Genomic DNA, 19,218 nt, shown 5'->3' on the forward strand with positions numbered 1-19,218 from the left:
TTACAAGCAAGGTTTGTGTACTAGTGGGCTATTTGACATCCTCGACAACCCACCTAAATGTCCTTTTAATACGCTGCTCGTCCTCAGTAATGGGACAACTTTGGCATGTGCACTGCAACTCAAAAATACTCCAACGGCGGAGTTCCCTCATAAAACATACAGGAAGGACACTCGGTCGCCGTGTAAACGTCACAGCTCATGGCCGCTCTCAGGCCAATGGCACGGCGCCATTATTCGCGCGCGCAATCTCTCCGCCCAATCGGGAGGCTCGTTGTTAGAATGTGGAGCGTCGCTGGGTCACATCCGGTCGTATATAAAGCGCCACGAGTTAGCGGCGAATTTGGAGTGTCCATTTTGAGCTGAGATCCGGCGGCTCCCTCATTTTTCTCCCCTTCTTAAAGTAAGTCAGCTTTGCTCTGTTGAGGGCTATTTCAGGGCTTATTTGTAACTGAAGGAGCGATTAGGCGCCGTGTGCGGCTTTTGGCGTGACGGGCTAGCCTCTGATTTGAGCGCAACTGTGCTGTAACAGCGTTTCCCGGAGCGGTGAGACGATGCTATCGACGAGCTAGGTAGCTAACAGTGGCGCTTTACGTTGAGGCTCGTGTTACGTACGGTGAATGAATGGTTCGCACAAACTCGAGCTGGAATTTTCACCCGAATGCAAATTTTCAGCGCATTTGTTGTCATTTAACTTAATTTCCGTGCGAGGTATGCAACGTTGAGGTTTCAGGTGGTCGAATGGCTGCCGGGGCCTTGCTCGTTTCCCCGAGCGCGCTTCGTTAGCATCCGGCTAGCTGTCTTATTGTTACCAAACATTTGCCGACGTCGCCGAGTGGAAAACGCAGCCGTCGGAGTAAGTATCTCTATGAAAAACGCAATTTTAGTCATCAAATTTGCCATCATTTTAAGAGCAACTGCGAAAAATGCGATTCTCGCGCATGTTTTGGTCCGTGTGTCAAGCGTGCGTTTGTTTGAATGGGAATCGCCCCCACTGTTTGTCATTCAAGTCCGTTAAGGCTCAAGCAACTTTGAAGGCACTCTTTAATTCCTGTGAAGTACGAGCGACGCCAGAAAATTCGATTATGGTCGTATAATGCCACTCCAAGTTTTTATGCTGATGAATTTTATTTTTAAGTTGGTCCTTCAGCCAGAGCAATAAAGAATGTAAACCATGATCTCGAAACCAGGGCCCAACTGATATGTTTTGTTTTGTTGTTGTTGTTTTTTTGTTTTGTTTTTTACAAAAAATGCTAATTCCAATATTTGGTAGAAATTCTGGCGTCCAATTCATCGTCTAATTCTAAAATATGTTCGAATACAGTTGTATTTTGTTGCTTAACGTTTAGAACAAAGGTATGGATTACATGCAGAACGTTTGTCTGTGCTGCAATTCTCTGACCTTCAGTAACTTGACAGCGGGGAGAACATTTGTGCAAAAAGTAAACACTGCAAAATTATGATCAAATATGCTGAAATTTGGTCCAACTTTCTCCTGGTTGCCCTTCTGGTTGTTGCATGCAGTGAATTTAAAAACATGAACTCCATTTGATCAAATCACCATCTGATTTATGATTATTTTGAGATGGATGCAAATCCGAGAATGATGGTTATGCACCGGTGAAGCATACTTTGCATTCCCCCCGACATCTCATCTCAGGCTACATTAACAATCCACCCTCACGATGGCCGACGCTGACATGCTGCTCATGGAGACTTCGGAGCAGAACGGCAACGAGGGCGACGAGGACCAGAACGACGGCACCGGCGAGGCCGAGCTAATGGCCGACGACGAGAGCCAGGCCACCGATGGCGGCAAGATAGATGCCAGCAAAAGTGAAGAGGATGCCGGGTGAGTGCTGATTTATTTTTGTGAAGAATTTTGTATCTGTCAAACTCAATATCTTGCCCTCGGGACAAAACAAAAACAGCCAAGCGAATGCTCGTTTTAAGTCAGGCCCGCCGTATTTTTCCTTCCCTCTAACCCAATTTTACAAGTTGGACGTCTGTAAAAATGTCTTTTCACTTTGAATGATTTCTTCTATATTTACAGCCTCTGCATCCTAATATTTAACAATTTTTTTAGAACTTTTTTTTGCCCTTTTAACATATTTTTCACCAATTTTATCAAGCTGCAGTATGCAATTTTCTTAATTCCTTGCATATTTGGTATCATTTTACTGGACTTGGCTCAAAGCGCCATACTTGCTAAAAACAAACTAAAACGTCACCCGTTTATGTCCTTTTAATGTAAAGGTTTCCTTTTTTTTTTTTTTCAACATTTATTGCTGTTTTCTTGTATTTTTGTGCAAATCACTAGTAAGAGTAACAATCATCCCCTCTTTCTTTTCCAGCAAAATGTTTGTAGGCGGCCTGAGCTGGGAGACCAACAAGAAAGACCTCAAGGACTACTTCAGCAAGTTTGGCGAGGTGTCGGACTGCACCATCAAAATCGACACGGCCAGCGGGCGCTCCCGCGGCTTTGGCTTCGTGCTCTTTAAAGACTCGGCCAGTGTGGACAAGGTGGGTGGTCGTAGAAATGAAACGCGCCAACCTCCGTGCTGACTGCGTGCGCACGCGCGCTTTGCAGGTGCTGCAGCAGAGCCAGCACAAGCTGGACGGCCGCCAGATCGACCCCAAGCGGGCACTGGCCATGAAGAAGGAACCCGTCAAGAAGATCTTTGTCGGCGGTTTGAACCCGGAAGCCACCGAGGAAAGCATCAGGGGACACTTTGGGACCTTTGGAGAGGTGAGGAAACTTGTGGCTGGAAAGCAAAGCGTGCGGAGTCTCTGTTGATGGAAGCCACGCTTTTGCTCAGCGACCGGAGCGATCTGTCATTGCCAACGGCCTGGCAAAATTAACTACCGTTCCATGTTTTTGCGGTTCAATTAATACTGGACACTGTATTGTATGTATTTTGTCAAAATGTGATACAGGGTTGCAGTTTTCCGTTGCAGCGCGTCGATTGTTTCGCAGGCAAAAATGTTTGTGGCGGGCCGTAAATTTGCTTGTTTTCATAGGCGATACTTTGTCCACCGGCAAATTGGGGGTCGTTCTAGCAAACTTTAATTGCAATTTACACCCCAAAAATATTGCAATTTGGCCTTTTTTTTTTACTGTGCTATATACGTTAACTATTCTAGCTTGGAATTTGCACTACTTTGCTTGTTGCCTTTTGTGCAATTTAGTTTTTTTATTTGGAGGATTTTTGGTTTGTAAGTTTTCAAAAGCTTGTTGGCCAAGAGTCTTTTTTTCCCCGTAACCTTTTTTTTTTTTTCTTCATTGGTGTTCATTGTAATTAAGATCACCGGGGGACCGCAAAGCCCCTTCATGTCAAGTGTTAACTAGGCTATCCCCCAAAATTTGATTGGTACCTCAGCACATCCAAAGTTGTCCAACAACGACATTAACTTTTGATATTGTTTTCGTTTGGTTCCGTATGGATGACTGTCGTAGTGAATTAAGTTGAAAACAACAAGGTGCTACCCTTAACATAGCTTTATGTAGTTTGTTGCTCCAAAAAAAAAAACAATCCAGTAATTATACAAACCTGGCGGTTGTGTTTTTAAAATGTGTCTGTCTCTTTTTGTTTGAAGTCTAGTTACAACCACATTCGGAGACAATGTTTCAAGATTTAGACACGAGCTCACACGCGTCGCCTTGTTTCAGATCGAAACCATCGAGCTTCCCCTGGACCCCAAGTCGAAGAAGAGGAGGGGTTTCATCTTCATCACGTACAAAGAGGAAGCCAGCGTCAAGAAGTGCTTGGAGAAGAAGTTCCACAACATCGAGGGCGGAAGGGTCAGTCGAGCCGGGTGACGTGACGTCCCGTCCCGTCCGTCCCGGCGGCTGTTTTTAACGTTGCCCTGTGGCTGCTTTGGCAGTGCGAGCTGAAGATCGCCCAGCCCAAGGAGGTTTACCAGCAGCAGCAACAGCAGCAGCAGTACGGCGGAGGACGAGGCGGCGGCTACGGCGGCCGAGGAGGACGCGGAGGTCGCGGCGGAGGTCGGCACTCGTACCGGCTAAGTTGATCCTTGAAGATAGTCCGGGGGTGTGTGTGTGTCTTTGACTTTGACTTTGCTGTGCGCCGGCAGGCCAGAGCCAAGGCTGGAACCAGGGCGGCTACGGAAGCTACTACCAGGGCTACGGCGGCCAAGGCTACGGCGGCTACGGCAGTTACGGTGGCTACGGCGGCTACGACTACCCCTCCGGCGGCTACTACGGATACCCCGGATACGACTACAGTAGGTCGAACGAACGCGGGACATCGTTCAGCAAAATGATTCCCATGCACCTTAACAGTCAGCGTCAAAGTTTTACTTGATTTTAACCTATTCAAACATTTTCAACTGTAAATTTGGTGAGCTCTGTACTTCACAGTTTTAACAACCCTTTTTACTTTTGTTTTTTTAACCTCTCTGGTTACTTTTTATTTTATTCACTATTACTAAAACATTTATAACTTCGTTAGAATTTTTTTCAAACATTTTTTGACACAAGTCTACCGCTGTTTTGTACTTTTTTTACATGCAACTTGATTGAATAGGTTAGAAAATGGATTTTTTAAATAAAACTTACAAAGCAAACTCGAAACTACATGTTTTTGTTTTGCTTCTATTCAAAATGTAGTTATTCCCAATTGTAGTTCCAAAAAAAAGATAATTTACTTATTTGGTTTGACATTTTGACCACTGTTTTTGTACTTTTACTTGCCACGACTAGTTGTACCTTTTTAATATTTTTTTTTTGCTAATTTGTTGCATTTTCACAATGTTGTTCATCTTTTTAAGAACATATTTCAAACTTCCTACTTGACCATTTTTATTAGCGATAGGTAAGTAGCTGTAGGCTTATTTTTAGGTGTCGGGTATTCCTTAGAAGCTGGCGATACTTAAGTGATACTACCCCATCTGACATGGAGTAAGTTGGCACTATACTGTGTCAGTCTGATACATTGGCGAATCGTTATCTGTGTCTGAGAAGTTTTGTCATCGTACTAAGTGAAATTTTGTGCTTGAAGTATCAGCGGATACTCTTACTGGTGAAAATGGTATCAAACCACCAATTTAAGTTTTTTTTTGTTTTTTTGACTCAGCAAGGCTGTCCTTGTTCGGACAGTGTCGTGCACATTTTGTGTGCTGATGTTTTTGTGTGCCGACAGGCCAGGGCAGCGCCAGTTACGGTAAGGCTCCCAGACGGGGCCACCAGAGCACCTACAAGCCATACTGATGCGTGCAACACGTGAGGTACGTCACCCGCCGTCATGGCGCTTTCGTTTTCAACGCCGTCGGAGTAACGCTGCGGTGGTGGTGGTTTTTGCTCCTCAGGATCCAGTAACAAAAAAACAAAAAAAACACCTGACTGGACCATCGTGACTCCTTTTATGACAGAAGACCATTTGTACAGAAAACATCAGAAATGTAACTTTTCCTTTTTTTTTTTTTTTTTTTTTTTTTTCTCCCTTTTTTTAAAATTGTATGCTTTTGTTTTTTTTAGGTTATATTTTCCCTTCTGTGTTTTTTTTTCTTCCGGTTTTGTTTTCTTCCCTCCCCAACATTTCCATTGAAAGGAAGTGTAATTTTACTGTACTTTTTGGTACCTGTTTTGATTCTAATGTATTGTAAGGGTATTTTACATGTCAGCTGGCTTTACAAGTTGGACGTCTTGGCGCTGTAAAGGAGCTTTTTTTGACAAATAAAAAAGAGAAAAATTCAGAGCTGATGTCATTTTTTTCAGTTATGTAATGTAAATAAGTTTAAAAACCTAATTGGAAAACCTAACCCGAATTTGAAACCATAATGCTCGTTTAAAACCCCAATTGGAAGCCCTAGTCAATACCCTACTTTAAATCCTAACCTTATTCAAAATCCTAATTTGAAACCATAACGCGAGTTTAAAACCATCTGGAAACCTTAACCCTAGTTTCAAACCCTTAATACTTACAAATCCTAATTGGATACCCTAACCCTAATTTGAAACCATAAAACTAGTTAAAGCCCTAATTGGAAACTCCAACCCATATTTAAAACCCTAATTGGAAATCCTAACCCTAATTTGAAGTCAACCCTAAACCTAATTGAAACCCTAACCTTAGTTTATACTCTTAATTTGAAACTTCAGCCGGAGTTTAAAAGCCTGCTTTGAAACCCCAACCCTAGTTTGAAACCCTAACTTATAGATAAAACTATTAGAGGTGGTGTCTGGAAAAAAAAAAATAATAATAAAGAACCTGTTTAACTTGATAAAATATTTGAAAATAGTTATTTTATTGGTCGAACAATGAAATATTTAATGATAAAATAAAGAACGTATTTCGGTTGGAGCAATGAGTGGCCATTCGACGTCCGTTCTGGGTTGCGGAGCCACGAAAGCCTGGAAAGCGTGTTCGGGGGCCCTGAAAATGGAGGAGTCGATGTTGGTTGTGAGTGTCTACGGCATTGGGTGCAAAAGTTAGGGTGAAGAGACGTTCTCCACTTCGAAATGGAGAAGGCGTAAGCGCAATTTGCGGCAGCCTTCACGTCACTTCCACTTGAACCACGACCGCGGCCTCGCGGATGCCTCAACGGAGGCAGCTGCCTTTGCATTTCCTCCTTCTGCCGGGAGATGTCGCAACTCCGTTCGACCTGCTGCCGCCGCTACCTTTTCTCATTCTAATGCATCCAACGTTTTTATGAACGGCTTCTTTTTGTTCGTATGTGTTTATAAACGACTCATTTTTGTTTGTTTTGTTTCTATAGAGGCATAGAACAAAATACCCGCTGCAGACAATTTATGAAATATTTTCTCTTCATTGTGGTGGACTTTGTACGCTGTTTGTGTGTCTGTCTGTCTGTATTTGGTTATTTAGTTCGACGACGACCATGTAAAGTAAGGCGTTTTTTGTGGTAAAAACGACCATGTATACTAAGGTGTTTATGTGGAAAAAAACAACCGTGTATAGTAAGGCGCTCTTTGTGAAAAAAAAAAAGTTAGACGTATTGGGGGAAAAAAACGACCATGTATAGTAAGGCGTTTAAAAAAAAATAAAGAAAAACAACCATGTATAGTATGGCTTTTTTTCTTTAAAAAAACGAACATGTATAGCAAGGCATTTAAAAAAAAAAACATAAAAACGACCATATATAGTAAGGCGTCTTTAGCACTTCATTAAAGCCGCCAAGGAAATAGTGTGTTGACAAACACAAAAAAAAGAAAAGTAACAGGCACTTGGATGTCAAGAATTGATGCGGGCCAAGTCAAACTTTTAGGTCCACCCCGCGATGACTTTGCTTCACACGCTACAACAGCTTTTCTTCTGCAGTAAAAATGGCTTTTCTGGACATTTCAAACCGAATTCATTCCAATTAAAATATATTTGAAAGAGTATTCCTAATTCATACATCCACAAAGACCTTTACATTACAGTACTGCGCAAATGTAGTCAGATATCGTTTGGGAAAAAAAATGTGGTTGTAAATGATACACATGCAGAGCCACTCTTTTTTTAAACGGCACGCACTAGTAGAAAATGGATGTTTGGAATGAGCAAAGCACAACAGATCGTGTAACGCGTAGGACACATTTAACGAGCAATACGTAGCACAACTACATCTCGGCGATGGGCGCCAGTCTGGGCGTCTTGAATGTTCTCGATTGCCTGCGTGTCGTCCTCACAGATACGCCAGCGCCCCTGTGCTGATGCTGTTTGCCCTCTTTGACTATTCCTTCGCCCCTGACGCGCTCCGTTCCTCGCAGAAGCCGGGCCGCCGTCAGGAAAGGGTCGGCCGCCGTCAGGAAAGGGTCGGCCGCCGTCAGGAAAGGGTCGGCCGCCGTCAGGAAAGGGTCGGCCGCCGTCAGGAAAGGGTCGGCCGCCGTCAGGAAAGGGTCGGCCGCCCCCTGGTGCTCCTCGGGGGCTCCGCGGGGGAATCCGGCCCTGCCGGCGGACGTTCGCTCGCAGTTCGTGTCAGCGCTGCCCTCCATTTTGTGCCTCCGCCTGCAGACAAAAGGCAAGTTGCAAGCACATACATACTCGACATGAAAAAAGGAACGAGAATGGTGTTCGTCACAAAATGTTGGCACCTAATGTTCAGTGGCAGATGAACGTCTCTATGTCCCTCTGGTCGAAAAGTTAGTGCTACTTCGCTCATTTTTTGCTCCTCCCACATCCCCCTTGCTCTCTCCACACACCCACACGCGCACACACCCGCACCCGCACACGCACACTCGCACGCACACGCGCAATCGTGACATTCAAACACTCTCCACAAAAAAAATGGCAAAAAAAGTCGATGTTTTTTGCCAGTTTTTTCTTTGTTGTAAAGTTCAACAAATCCTATAGGACAATGTATCGTAAACTACAACACATTTGATTTCTATTTCGATCACTTGCTTCGGATGAAAGATTCCACAAGTCGGAACCCTGAACAGTGTTGCAGTGACCTACGACCCACATGAGGATCCACGCGGTCCGGCATGAACCGGCCAAAAGCCGCCTCGCGGACGAACCTGCTGACCCGCGCTGACGAGAAAGCAAACAAATGAGCCGTGTGGACGAGAGGTTACAGTCCATGCGGCCATGGACATGTGCGGACATGTGATTTTTCCCACTTCAGACGCTTGCGGCGACCAATCGTGAGGTAATCGTCATTCCGATCGGCTAAACTGCAAAAGTTTTTTTTTTTTTTAAACCCCCCCCCCCAAAAATGAAAATGTCCTGAAATGTGAAAATCATTTTTGTGCAAAAAATCCACAAATTGAATTTTTTTGCTTTTTTTTTTTTTTTTTTACAAAATCTTTATATTTTTTAAGAAAAATCTTGTACAATCAAATATTTTGTTCTGTACAAAAATCGTGTACAAATCCATAACTTTTTTTTTTTTTTTGCAAACTACTCTACTAAATAATCTGGATCTGGGCCCAGGGGTTTACAAGTTTGATACCTAAGGTGTGAGGTGTCAAGAAATCAACTTCATTGAGGGCCCCGAGGGTTGCAATTTAGATGATCTTTGAATATTCCGGAATTTCCACTCCTGCTGTACTCCGCTTGGTTTCGGGCGGAGGAGACTTCAAGTGTTGACACGCTGGCATTGCGCAAACAAATGATGTCATCGTCGTCGCATGCAAAGCATTGTGTGGCAACCGGAAGGTTTCGAATAACGCAATTTAATCACATGTACTGTTAAAAGTAAATTGCTACGCTTTCAATACCTTCAAATCAAGGGCTGTCAGGAAAAAGCCACAACATATTTTTGGGACGAAAAACACGATGCAATTTTGAAACAAAATCCACAAAATTATGTGAGTCAAAAGCCACAAAATCGTTGTCATACAAAAGTCACAAAATACATTTGGTATCCACCCACAAAAAAAAATATATTTTTTTTGCCAGTAAAAAGTTCTGGATCTTTTTTTGGGGGGTACAAAAGCAACTGAAACCAATAAAATATTGTGCAAAGTCCACAAAAATGTGCTTGGGCAAAGTACTCTTGATCATTTTTGTGCAAAATCCCTAAAATAATTTATATTTTGATTGATTGATTTATAACAGACAATAGTGATTTTCGGTCATTTAATTACCTGACATGTTTGGGCGGGTTACTTCCGCCTTCATCAGAGTGTCCAAAGGGACACTCCGATGGGACACTCTGATGAAGGCGGAAGTAACACGACGAAACACGTCAGGTAATTATACGACCGAAAATCACTATTGTCTGTTATAAATGAATCAATCAAAATATAGATAACAAAAGAAGACAAAATGAACATAATACGACCCCTAAAATAATTGCCTTAAAACTTCTACAATATCAAACAGCCACTGTTTTTTGTAAAAATGACTGTACGAAACCTACTAAATGGTTTTGTCCAAAACCTACCAAGAACATTGTTGTACTAAATTCATGTTTTTTTGGTTTTTTTTGTTGGACAAAACCCGCGTAATTATTTTCTTTGCAAAACACGAATCATTTTTTTTTGGTACTAAATCGACCGGCAAAAATGCACAAATGAAAATCGATTTTTTTGTACAAAATCCACCGAACGATTTTTGTTGAAATGGTACTCCATCAATCCACCAAATCACATCCAAGCATGCAGTTCATCCCAAATCCGAAACAGCCAAAGCTTTTCAAATGCAACTTGAATCATTCCGAGAAAGTGTCGCTGAAGGTTGAAAGCTCGCAAATTGTCTTGGAAGTGCCCCCCCCTCCCAGCGCGCCACCAGCCGCCCCGCCCTGCGCTGAGGGCGACGACGTCACCTCCGGTCGCTCACGTTTGAAAATTTGGGTACGCGTCGCCGTCAGCTGGTCCGCGACCGGCCCGGCAGGTCGGTCCGGTCGCTCCTCTCAGCTTTTCTTTCTGGAGCCGCTCGCGCTCCGACAAGACGTTCGACTTCCTTTCCCCGACGCGTCACACACTCAGGTAAGGCACGTTTGCTCTTTTTCATTTGGCTCCTGCTTGCCGTATTTCACAATGTCACTTTTTCCAATTCCATCGATGGGAATTAGAAGCGCGCCAGACTGCCAGATTTAAAACGATGGCGTGCATCTGCTTTGTGATGCTTTTCAAGCAGGCGCTTGAAAAACTGGCTCCTTGTAAAATTCCATTTTTCCCCCTACTGTTTCAAAAAACCTCAATTCAAACGTCTGACTTCTCCAGGCAAAGAAGGTTTTTTTTCTTGTGTTCTTGAGCATGTTTTGGAAAAATGGGACTTTCCTTTGGCGGTTTCCAAAAACGTGCACATGACAGGAAACATTCCTATGCAAAATTGGATTCGGAAGAAAAAACGCCACTTCATTTTCCCCCCGGAATGACCTTTTATGGCGGCGCTGAGCGAGAGAGATTTCATCTCTCGATCCACTTCAAGTTGAAATGCGGCTTGTCAAATGTTTATTTTGTTTGGACGAGCAATCTTGGCGACGTATCTGGCGAGCCGGTTATCTCCTTGGGACAGGAAATAGGATATGAGATTGAAAAAGGCTGTCCGGCTTTGTGCCGGCGCGGTCGCCGACACCAGCGCTTTCTTTTCGAGCAGCGCGCCCCCAAGCGGAGGTGGTTCTCTTACGCATCGACGCCAGTGACATTTTGCCGTCGCGGTTCGCGTCCGGTTGCCGACATGTCGTCCAAGATGGTCTTCAGGCAGCCGCAGCCCGTCATGGTGCACCAAAACTCCAACGAGTGGGGCAGCGGCATCTGCGACTGCTGCGACGACGTTCCCATGTGTAAGAGGCACGGTCGTCCGTCGTGGCTTTTTGCCTGGGGGGGGGGGGGGGGGGGGGGGGGCTTGGGGAGCGCGCTTGCGACGTGACGCCGGCGTTGACCATCCAGTGTGTTTGTGTGTTGCCGGTTGGAAGGCTGCTGCGCCTTCTGGTGCCTGCCTTGCTTCGCCTGCATGACGGCCAAGAAGTACGGCGAGTGCCTCTGCCTCCCTCTGGTGGACGTCCTGCTCAGCCCCTTCGTCCCTCCCGTCACCATGTCCACCAGGGTGTCCATGCGCCAGCTCTACGGCATACGGGTGAGCCCGCCTGCGACTAAAGCGCAAACACACAACTTGACCGTTTTTAGCTTGGAAAAAAAAAAAATCACTTTATACCTGTCCAACTTGAGAAAAGTATCGTCCTAAAATGTGAATAGTTTCTTTTTATACACAGAGACACAGAGAGAGAGAGACAGGATCTTTGCTTTTTCTTAATGACTGTTTTTCAAAATAAAAAAAAAGATTACAAAGAAAAAGTTGCTTTTTCTCCCCCAAAATCTATCTATCTGACTTTTTTTGTAAGGGTAAGAAACATCAAATATTATGTGGATAAAAGACAGGCTTTTTTAACCGCTATATTCAACTTAAACGGGTAACCAGAAATCTTTATACTGGTATGTTCCAATAATCGGACTTTTCCCTTTCTTCTTGACTGTTTTTTGCCAAAAATATTTGTTGTTGTTGTAAAAATCTTGAATTTGAAATATCTGACTTTTTTGGGGGTGGGAGAGAAAACTATTAATTATTGAAAATATTGAAAAATTAAACTTTTCCTCAAAAGATTCCTACTTTTTTACTGAAATAAATTGACTTTCATTAATGACTATTTTTCACAAATTTGACTTAAAAATGTTGATTTTTAAAATAAATAGTTCATGTAAAATGTCCTTTGCATTACTTCGCCTTAAAAACATGTTTTTCCTCATAAGAGTGATTTTTTTTTTTTTTGAAGAATCAGCCTTTTGGGGAAAAACTTGAAAAACAAGCTTCCTGAATGAAAAAACGTGACTTTTGGGGACTTGGCATGAGCTCGCACAGCTTGCGCATTTTGCCCGGCCTTTTTGTGACGTTGCAACCGTTGCTCCGCAGGGCTCGATGTTCAACGACTGCGTGTGCGCCACCTTCTGCTCGGCGTGCGTTTGGTGCCAGATGGCGCGCGAGATGAAGGCGCGGGCCATCGAAATCGTGCTGGTCAACAAGCACACCAAAAATCTGGCCTAACGACAAAGCGCCTCCGCGCACACTTTGACTCTCAAGCGGAACCATTGTCACTTTGTGGCGCAATCCGTGGCGCCGTCTCGACGCGCTCGTCCCTCCGCGGTAGAGAGTGCCCCCATTTACAGCATTTTCATTTTCATCGCTTGCTCACTTTTTTTTTTGTTTTTGCTTTGTTTCGCATGCTAAAATTTTCATACGAAACACGCCGCCGTAATTTTACGCATTCCGGTTCCACTTTTCCTTCCTTGGAACAGGTGAATGACATTTCAAATCATTTCAACGGGGAATACGAATTTTTCGGTCTGGGTGCAACGCATCGTGGGATATTTTGCTTTTCTTACGGCCAACCGACTAGTTGACTCGAAGATAGCGGCAATTACCATTCAGCGATTTGTATTTTCGTTCCCATTTACGGAGCTTACGACGCTAACATGCTCACTATCGCCCCTCGAGGATTGTCGAGGTACTGCAGGACCAAATGCATCCGCGCCACTTTGGTTTTGCGAATTGTTCCTCGAATGAATGACATCAGTCGCTCATGCAAGTCATTTTGAGAATCCATTTTTATGAATTCATCTCTAATATGATTGATTGTGTCATTTTTCATGAGCCAAATGATTTTTGTTTATGTTGAGCTCAATATTTATCTTGACTGTTGTAAAATTGTTATTCCACAATATAAATTATATACAAAAAGCAAGTATGTCGACTTTTGCTGATTTTTTTGCTTGGTTTGTTTTGATTCAAACGAAAAATTTCAAATGTAAAAAAAAATAAAATCAATCAATAAAATTGTATCCCATTCAATTCATTTTGGCCTTGTCCACTTGGAGCCTCACTCCGCAATCAAAGGGTTCAGCTCTTGGACGGTGATAGGCAGGAAAAATGCAAAACATTCCATAATTATCCATTCGCTAAGTGTTTTGTTGACAACAAAAACAAGTACAAAAAAAAAACTCATCCGATGACAAAATCATTTTGTTCTGATGAGAAAAAAATGATGGTGAAGGCAAAAAGTTTGAATGGTTGCATGAGAAGTTAACGGGGGGGTCTTCCTTTTTCCCTCCATTTCCATGTTGAAACCATTGAAATGAAATGCCCCCAAAAGGACGTTTTTTGGATTCGTTTTTTTTTTTTTACACCATCGACTGGAAAGCGTTTGGCAAATGTTAACAAGACCAACATCGTTTGAATGACTCGTACTCGGCCACATGTGTCGTCTGAATGGGATTGGAATGACAGTTGGGCTTTGCCAGGACGAATGCGGTCCACCTTTATGGGGTGCGACTGAAGGGGCGTGTCCGGCCCGCCTCGTAAAGGCGGCAGGAATGTTCATTGCCGGCTGGCTGGCTGGCTGGCTGCCCTCTTTGTTGTGCTGGTGGGGGCACAGCGCTTCTCTTGTGCCTCCTTAAAAGGCCCCAAGAACTGATTTAATATCTGCCACTTCCGCGCACACACACAAGCGCGCACGGAGGCAACTTATGCCACCTCCGACACCCACTTCATCCACTCGCATTCTCGGAGAAAATCGACCCTGTGCTTGTCTCATTTCCTCAGTGTTGCTTAATCAGGTGGCTGGTGACCCCCCTCCCCCGCCACTCCCCCCCCCCCCCCCATCCCACTCTGGCTCTGATTCTGTTTTGAAACCTTACTACAACTAAGGCTGCAAAATGTATCGAACTTTCATCGATTTTCCGAGCTCCCGCCAGCGGGCTCCGCCGCTTCCGTAACGGCGCGCGTCCTCAAGCAGTAGTCAGCCAGCCACCGGGGGGCGACACATGGTTAAGTCCTCATGAAGCTAGGCAAAGGACGTTCAACAAAAGAATTGCTGCCTTCTTGGGTCAATTGGAGCGTTTCATTCAGTGTTTCTACAATGAGAAGCCATTTTTCATGTTGCGCTAAACTTGAAATGTTTTCGCTGAATTATTGCAATTAATCATCATGATTATGATATTGGGAAAAATAGTCCTGATTAAAATTCTGACCGCCACTTCATTTTGCAATACTTGTAAGAGTGTGATTAAGGTGGGAAAACATTTATGTAGGAGACTAATGTCAAAAAAGGTCAAAATGTCAAAAATAACATGACAAAAGTCGTCTTTTTGTGAGAGTAAAAAAGCCTTGCTCCAGCCAAGAACACATTGGTGATTGAATGAAAGACGTATTTTGACCAGACTAAAGCTCTATTAGTTTGAGAAAAAAGACAGTTTTGAATTTTTCTTTTGTAATGGGTAAGAGAGCAAAAGTTGTACTTTTCCACAACACACTTTAAGAAAGACGGCTCTCCTCTCCTGTATTTGATTCATAGTGCAATAAACACATTTTTCAATTTAGTTGGACTGTCCCTCATCTCTGATTGGCCGCTCGTCACCGGGCGGAATCCGGTTGCCGCCAAAAGTCTTTTCAAGCAGAACAGCGCCATCTGCTGGATTGCGCAACCCAAAGCTGAACGGCACTTTGGCGGCGATTCTTTCCCGGACCACCAGAGGGAGCCCGTGTTGCACACTTTGGACAATCCGACTCAGTGGTTGCATTTGAACCTGAGGCCGATGAAGCCCACCTGAGTGACGTGACCCCGCCCCCGCCTACCCCCACCCCATCCTGATAGCGCGACCCCCCCCCGGTCTTCCGCCATGACAGATAGAGACGCTGTCTATCTGCCTCAGAGTCTCTTGTCATTTCCTGGGGGAAGTGTTCCTTTTTCAGAACGACAAGCTCCGAGGTTGCGGGGGAGGCGGTGCGGTCTGATAACGCTCAGATTAAGCCGAGCTGATGGTGCGGGGCGGGGGCCACGGCGAAGTCCCACTATCGCGGCGGCAGCCTCCGGGCAAACAAACAACTCTGACCTCTGAAAGCAACGGCAGCAGGGAGCGTCTGATAGCCGCGCCAGTGTGCGTGAGCGCACGTGCGCATGCGCGGGGGTGGAGGCCAAAGGGGCACGCGGGTTAAGAATTATCAGCCCCCCCCGCTGATCAGGTTGTCCGTTCCAATCAGAACTCCATTGTCAGCGGAAAGATTGATTGAGTCCTCCGCCGCAAATTCGACGGCAAGTTTCCGATCGCTTGAAGCAGGTCCCATTCCAGAGAAAAAAAAAATGTTTCGTTTGACGTGGCCAGAGTTGGAAAATTGGGAGAAGAAATTTGAATTTTTTTGAATGTTTTTTTTTTTTGGACTAAAGTTGTAACGCGATGAGGAAAAAAGTCACCAAGGCCAAAGTGCAGTTCCAAAGTGAGCCTCAAAATGGTTGAGCATTTTGCGAGACGTTAGCTAGGTTGCGCAAATGTGAACATTTTGTTTTCGCTTGACAACAAAACTGAAATTGCAACACTCATGAGCACAATGCAACTTTTTGAGTCCAACGTTGCTTCAGTGAGGCCTTTTTGCCGATGTGGTCCGGCGGGGGTCAGCGTGGAACATTGCGCCTGTCGCGTCGCGCGCTCATTAGCGCTGTTAGCGTGCCGCCGCGGCGTAAACAAGCCGCGAGGTCACCCTTGAAAGTGTGCGCAGGATGGCCAAGTCTTGGGCCGGCGTTCGAGCGGCTCCGACAGCCGGCGCGCAATTCCCGCTCCTGTCGGGGGCGGCGCCCACTTTGGCGACGCAACGTCCGAGCGCTTTTCATCGCTGTTAGTTGCCATCTTTTGCGTTTCGACCAAAGCGGGACCTCCAACGGATCCGTAAAAAAGAAGACGAGTGTGGAAGAAAGTGCGGCTGTGCATGCAGACAGCTCACGGTGTGTTTTGTTTTCAAGACAAAAACTTTTTTCTCAGCAATAAAATTCAGTTCATAACATTTGGACCTGTGTGGCAACAAGACTCTTTTTTTTCAACAGTTTGATTTCTGTCTCAAAAAAAGTACAACTTTCAGAAAACTTATTTTTTTTTAAAAATGGAATATTAAAACTTGTTCTGTTTTTATTTCTTTTTAATCTGTAAACTCCAACTTTTAATTGGGAAAGAAGTTCATTTTTTCTCTCTCAAAAAGTTTAATGGGAGAAACACCGCAATCTAAATCTAAAATTGCAATCCAAGATCACTTCTTGAGAAAAAATATCCCCCCATAGTTGGAGATGTTTTCTTGGAATTTAAGATTTTTTTCCCCTCATAAAATTAAAAGTTTATACTAAAAAAAAAAACCCCAACCTTTTTTTCCCCTCCTAAAAAGAGTCCAATTTATTTATTGAAAAAAGTACAATTTACTTAAAAAAAAAAAAAAAAAAAAAAAAAAGGAGTTTTTGCCATTAAAAAAAATTCATCACGTACCAATAATACTCTTTTCCCCCAAATATTTTATAACTGGACTTGTCATGGAGCATGCCAATATTTTGGGGGCGGGGACAATTTTTGTAAATGATTTCTTTTTGAACAGTTGTTTTTTTCTGGAATGTTTTCCGACTTTGTTCTGGAATCTCTCCGAGTCCGAGTGCATACGTTTGGTTTGAAGGGCGGCGTTTAATCCCGGCTGACCCGGAGCGCCTCTAACTACCCTGACCCGCGCCCCCCATTCGCCCCCCCACCCCCCACCCTGAACCCTTAAAGCTAGACTCCTTGTCACCATGGTGATTGCTAGACTAAACAGCCAGCAAAATTCACCAGATATGCACCCCATTGGACGGCCGACTATTCCCCCGACTCGCACCGCCCACCCCCGATTTCAGCAGGCCACTTTTGGGGCGCACATTTGCACACGTGAAGTCGCAAAGGCTAACATGTACCCTTAACATTCTTGAGGCCGTAAACAAAAGCGAGCCGGACAAATGCATCAGCGGGACGGCTGGGAATGTTTACGCCGCCCTGTCACCCCCCCTCCCCCCCCGGCCCACCTGACAAACGTCCCGGCCGTGCTCGGCCTTCTCGGGTCCAGATGCAGATCCGGCTTCCGATCAAGATTTTCGCTGCTATTTTTAGCACTTTTTGGGATGGATCACCTGTCAGCCCTCGGCTAGAACATACTGGAGGTCGGGCTAGCTGGCTACATGCTAACAACTGCTAGCGTGCCAAGAACGGGTGTTGCCCACCTGAACAATAGAACAATTTCAGATCCAAACGATTCTCGATTCTAATTCTTTTAGGGGGCGGGGTCATAAACGTATTTCCTGGTTCAGATCCAAAGCCTGTCCAAAGCAGGTTTATCACACTGAACGAAAAGTAACCGAATAACTCAAACTAAAATTGAAAATCAACAACATTTTCGAGCTTGAAATGAGCCAAAGTTTTGTGATTTCACATTTCTGATTCTGAAGATTTTTGGGGTGTGTCCGTGAGGATCGAAAGTTCCCATTTGAAGCGCTCTCTTGCGCTTTGGCATTTAAGATCGGCGAAAGCTCATCTCTTCTTGCCTCAACATAAGAATGACTTGCACCCTTTGGTTCACTTTTAGACAGTTTCTTATGAAATGAAATGAAAAAAAAAAAAGGTAATTTCACATTTTGTTGCGCATTTGCACTCACGGCTGAAACGGAGCTTATCGCTTCAAAATAACAATGACTCTTATTGACTGAATTGAGTTTGTCAAGTTTCTTGGAGATTCACCAAAATTGCATTTAAGAGGTTGTAATTTCACATTTTCGATGAGCATTTGCGCTAAAGGCTCAAAGTCATCGTTTGCCATCTACCGACTTTTGTGAGTTGTAAAGTTTCTTGCAAATTCCCCAAACTTTCTCATTTAGCATTAGCGCTAACGGCTACGTTGCCAATCTTTCTTGGGTTCGATTTGGATGTTTTACACGAACAAAGTGGTCGCTTGGCGAGAGGGCGGAAAAAAAAAAGAGAAAAATCACCGTCATGAGAACGGACGCCAAGCGGCCGGCAGACATGTTGGAGTCCCTCAGGTCGGCCCGCCGACGCGACCGATCGGTTGACCGCATTCTGGCATCATGACTCCACATCAGTCAAGAAGACACACACGCATGCGGTTTGTGCGTGCGTGTGTGTCATCAGTCAGAAGAAGAAGAAGAAGAAGAAGAAGAAGTCGCCTGGCCTCGGGGCTTGATAACGAGCCTCTTAAGATGGCAGGCTAATCAAGCTCAAAGAGACCACGGGGGAGGGTGGGCGGGCGAGGAAGAAGATAGATAGCGGAGGAGAAGAAGAGGTCTGCCTCTTTCTCTTCTTTGCTCCACTTTTTCAATTCCCTCCTTATCTCTCTCGCTCCGCGGGGGACCCTAATGGCCGTTAAGGCCCCCCTCCGTCCCCCACCGCATATGTTGAAAAGGAGCAAGCACTTTCTCACCAGACGTTTTGCAAATAAAAATGGATTCTTTTCTTTTTTCCACACGACATGTTCATGGGAAAACAGAAGATTTCTAGTGGAAGATTCCTGAAACGTTCAATTTGGTTCGCAAAAGATTTCAGACTTTTTGGTTTTTCCTGAAAAGGATGACTTGCCTGTGTTGTGAGGATCCCAGATTTGTTTTCTCCTGAATATTATGACTTTCTTGGAAGGGTCTAGATTTGTTTTTTTTTTTTTTAATAAAATTTAGTAAATAAAAATAAAGTTTTTTCCCTCTTGAAAAACAAGACGACATCTTTTGTTTTTCTTGTAAAAGCGTGCTTTTATTTCTTGCAAGATAGGGATTTTTTCCCCTTGAGAAATCAAACTATGATTTTGTGAGATATCTGTTTTGTTTCTCACAAAATATGACTTTTTCCTCTCAAATAGAGATGTCCCTTTGGGTTAGGGGGTTAAAATTGGAACTTTTTTCCTTTCGGACGGGGTTAAAATTGGAACTTTTTTCCTTTCGGACGGCTTTCGTGGAGAACAGGTTGCCCGATGG

At 44.3% G+C, this 19,218-nt stretch overlaps 3 protein-coding genes across 9 annotated transcripts in view; 2 read left to right on the top strand and 1 right to left on the bottom strand.

The window, feature by feature from the left end:
• The first annotated feature begins 286 nt into the window (after positions 1 to 286).
• On the top strand, positions 287 to 5,712 carry LOC147133827 (heterogeneous nuclear ribonucleoprotein A/B-like). Its single transcript, XM_086057276.1, has 9 exons — positions 287 to 400; positions 1,658 to 1,849; positions 2,352 to 2,520; positions 2,588 to 2,746; positions 3,668 to 3,799; positions 3,883 to 4,003; positions 4,093 to 4,242; positions 5,160 to 5,244; positions 5,326 to 5,712. The coding sequence occupies exons 2-8, from the start codon at positions 1,683 to 1,685 to the stop codon at positions 5,225 to 5,227; spliced, it is 966 nt and encodes a 321-aa protein (XP_085913402.1). The 5' UTR covers positions 287 to 400; positions 1,658 to 1,682; the 3' UTR covers positions 5,228 to 5,244; positions 5,326 to 5,712.
• A 518-nt stretch (positions 5,713 to 6,230) lies between these two features.
• Positions 6,231 to 19,218, bottom strand: part of LOC147133828 (uncharacterized) — a 39,299-nt gene continuing 26,311 nt past the window's right edge. For all 5 annotated transcript variants that reach the window (XM_086057282.1, XM_086057281.1, XM_086057284.1 and 2 more), the window contains one exon: positions 6,231 to 7,970. In XM_086057282.1, the coding sequence (XP_085913408.1) occupies positions 7,583 to 7,970 (388 nt within the window). In that variant the 3' untranslated portion in view covers positions 6,231 to 7,582. The remainder of the gene's footprint in view (positions 7,971 to 19,218) is intronic.
• LOC147133829 (cornifelin homolog B-like) lies at positions 7,596 to 13,202 on the top strand. Of its 3 annotated transcripts, none has more exons than XM_086057279.1 (4): positions 7,596 to 8,613; positions 11,010 to 11,196; positions 11,329 to 11,489; positions 12,321 to 13,202. In XM_086057279.1, exons 2-4 carry the CDS (start codon positions 11,091 to 11,093, stop codon positions 12,450 to 12,452), a joined length of 399 nt encoding a protein of 132 aa, XP_085913405.1. In that variant the 5' UTR covers positions 7,596 to 8,613; positions 11,010 to 11,090; the 3' UTR covers positions 12,453 to 13,202. The 3 variants fall into 3 exon arrangements, with proteins under 3 accessions (XP_085913405.1, XP_085913403.1, XP_085913404.1); XM_086057277.1 differs by lacking the exon at positions 7,596 to 8,613 and adding an exon at positions 9,704 to 10,396 and having other exon boundaries at positions 10,992 to 11,196; positions 12,321 to 13,201; XM_086057278.1 differs by lacking the exon at positions 7,596 to 8,613 and adding an exon at positions 9,704 to 10,396 and having other exon boundaries at positions 12,321 to 13,201.

The sequence above is a fragment of the Filicampus tigris genome, chromosome 17 (genome assembly GCF_054856515.1).
Source record: "Filicampus tigris isolate MCC_2025a chromosome 17, RoL_Ftig_1.0, whole genome shotgun sequence".
NCBI lineage: Eukaryota > Metazoa > Chordata > Actinopteri > Syngnathiformes > Syngnathidae > Filicampus > Filicampus tigris.

Excerpts from the sequence above, each read along its gene's own strand:
- LOC147133827 (XM_086057276.1), top strand. The coding sequence starts at position 1,683 with ATGGCCGACGCTGACATGCTGCTCATGGAGACTTCGGAGCAGAACGGC. Across the intron at positions 3,800-3,882 it reads ACAACATCGAGGGCGGAAGG|TGCGAGCTGAAGATCGCCCA; the intron begins GTCAGTCGAGCC and ends CTGCTTTGGCAG. Across the intron at positions 4,004-4,092 it reads ACGCGGAGGTCGCGGCGGAG|GCCAGAGCCAAGGCTGGAAC; the intron begins GTCGGCACTCGT and ends GTGCGCCGGCAG.
- LOC147133829 (XM_086057277.1), top strand. The coding sequence starts at position 10,031 with ATGGTACTCCATCAATCCACCAAATCACATCCAAGCATGCAGTTCATC. Across the intron at positions 10,397-10,991 it reads CCGACGCGTCACACACTCAG|CGCTTTCTTTTCGAGCAGCG; the intron begins GTAAGGCACGTT and ends CGCCGACACCAG. Across the intron at positions 11,490-12,320 it reads GCCAGCTCTACGGCATACGG|GGCTCGATGTTCAACGACTG; the intron begins GTGAGCCCGCCT and ends GTTGCTCCGCAG.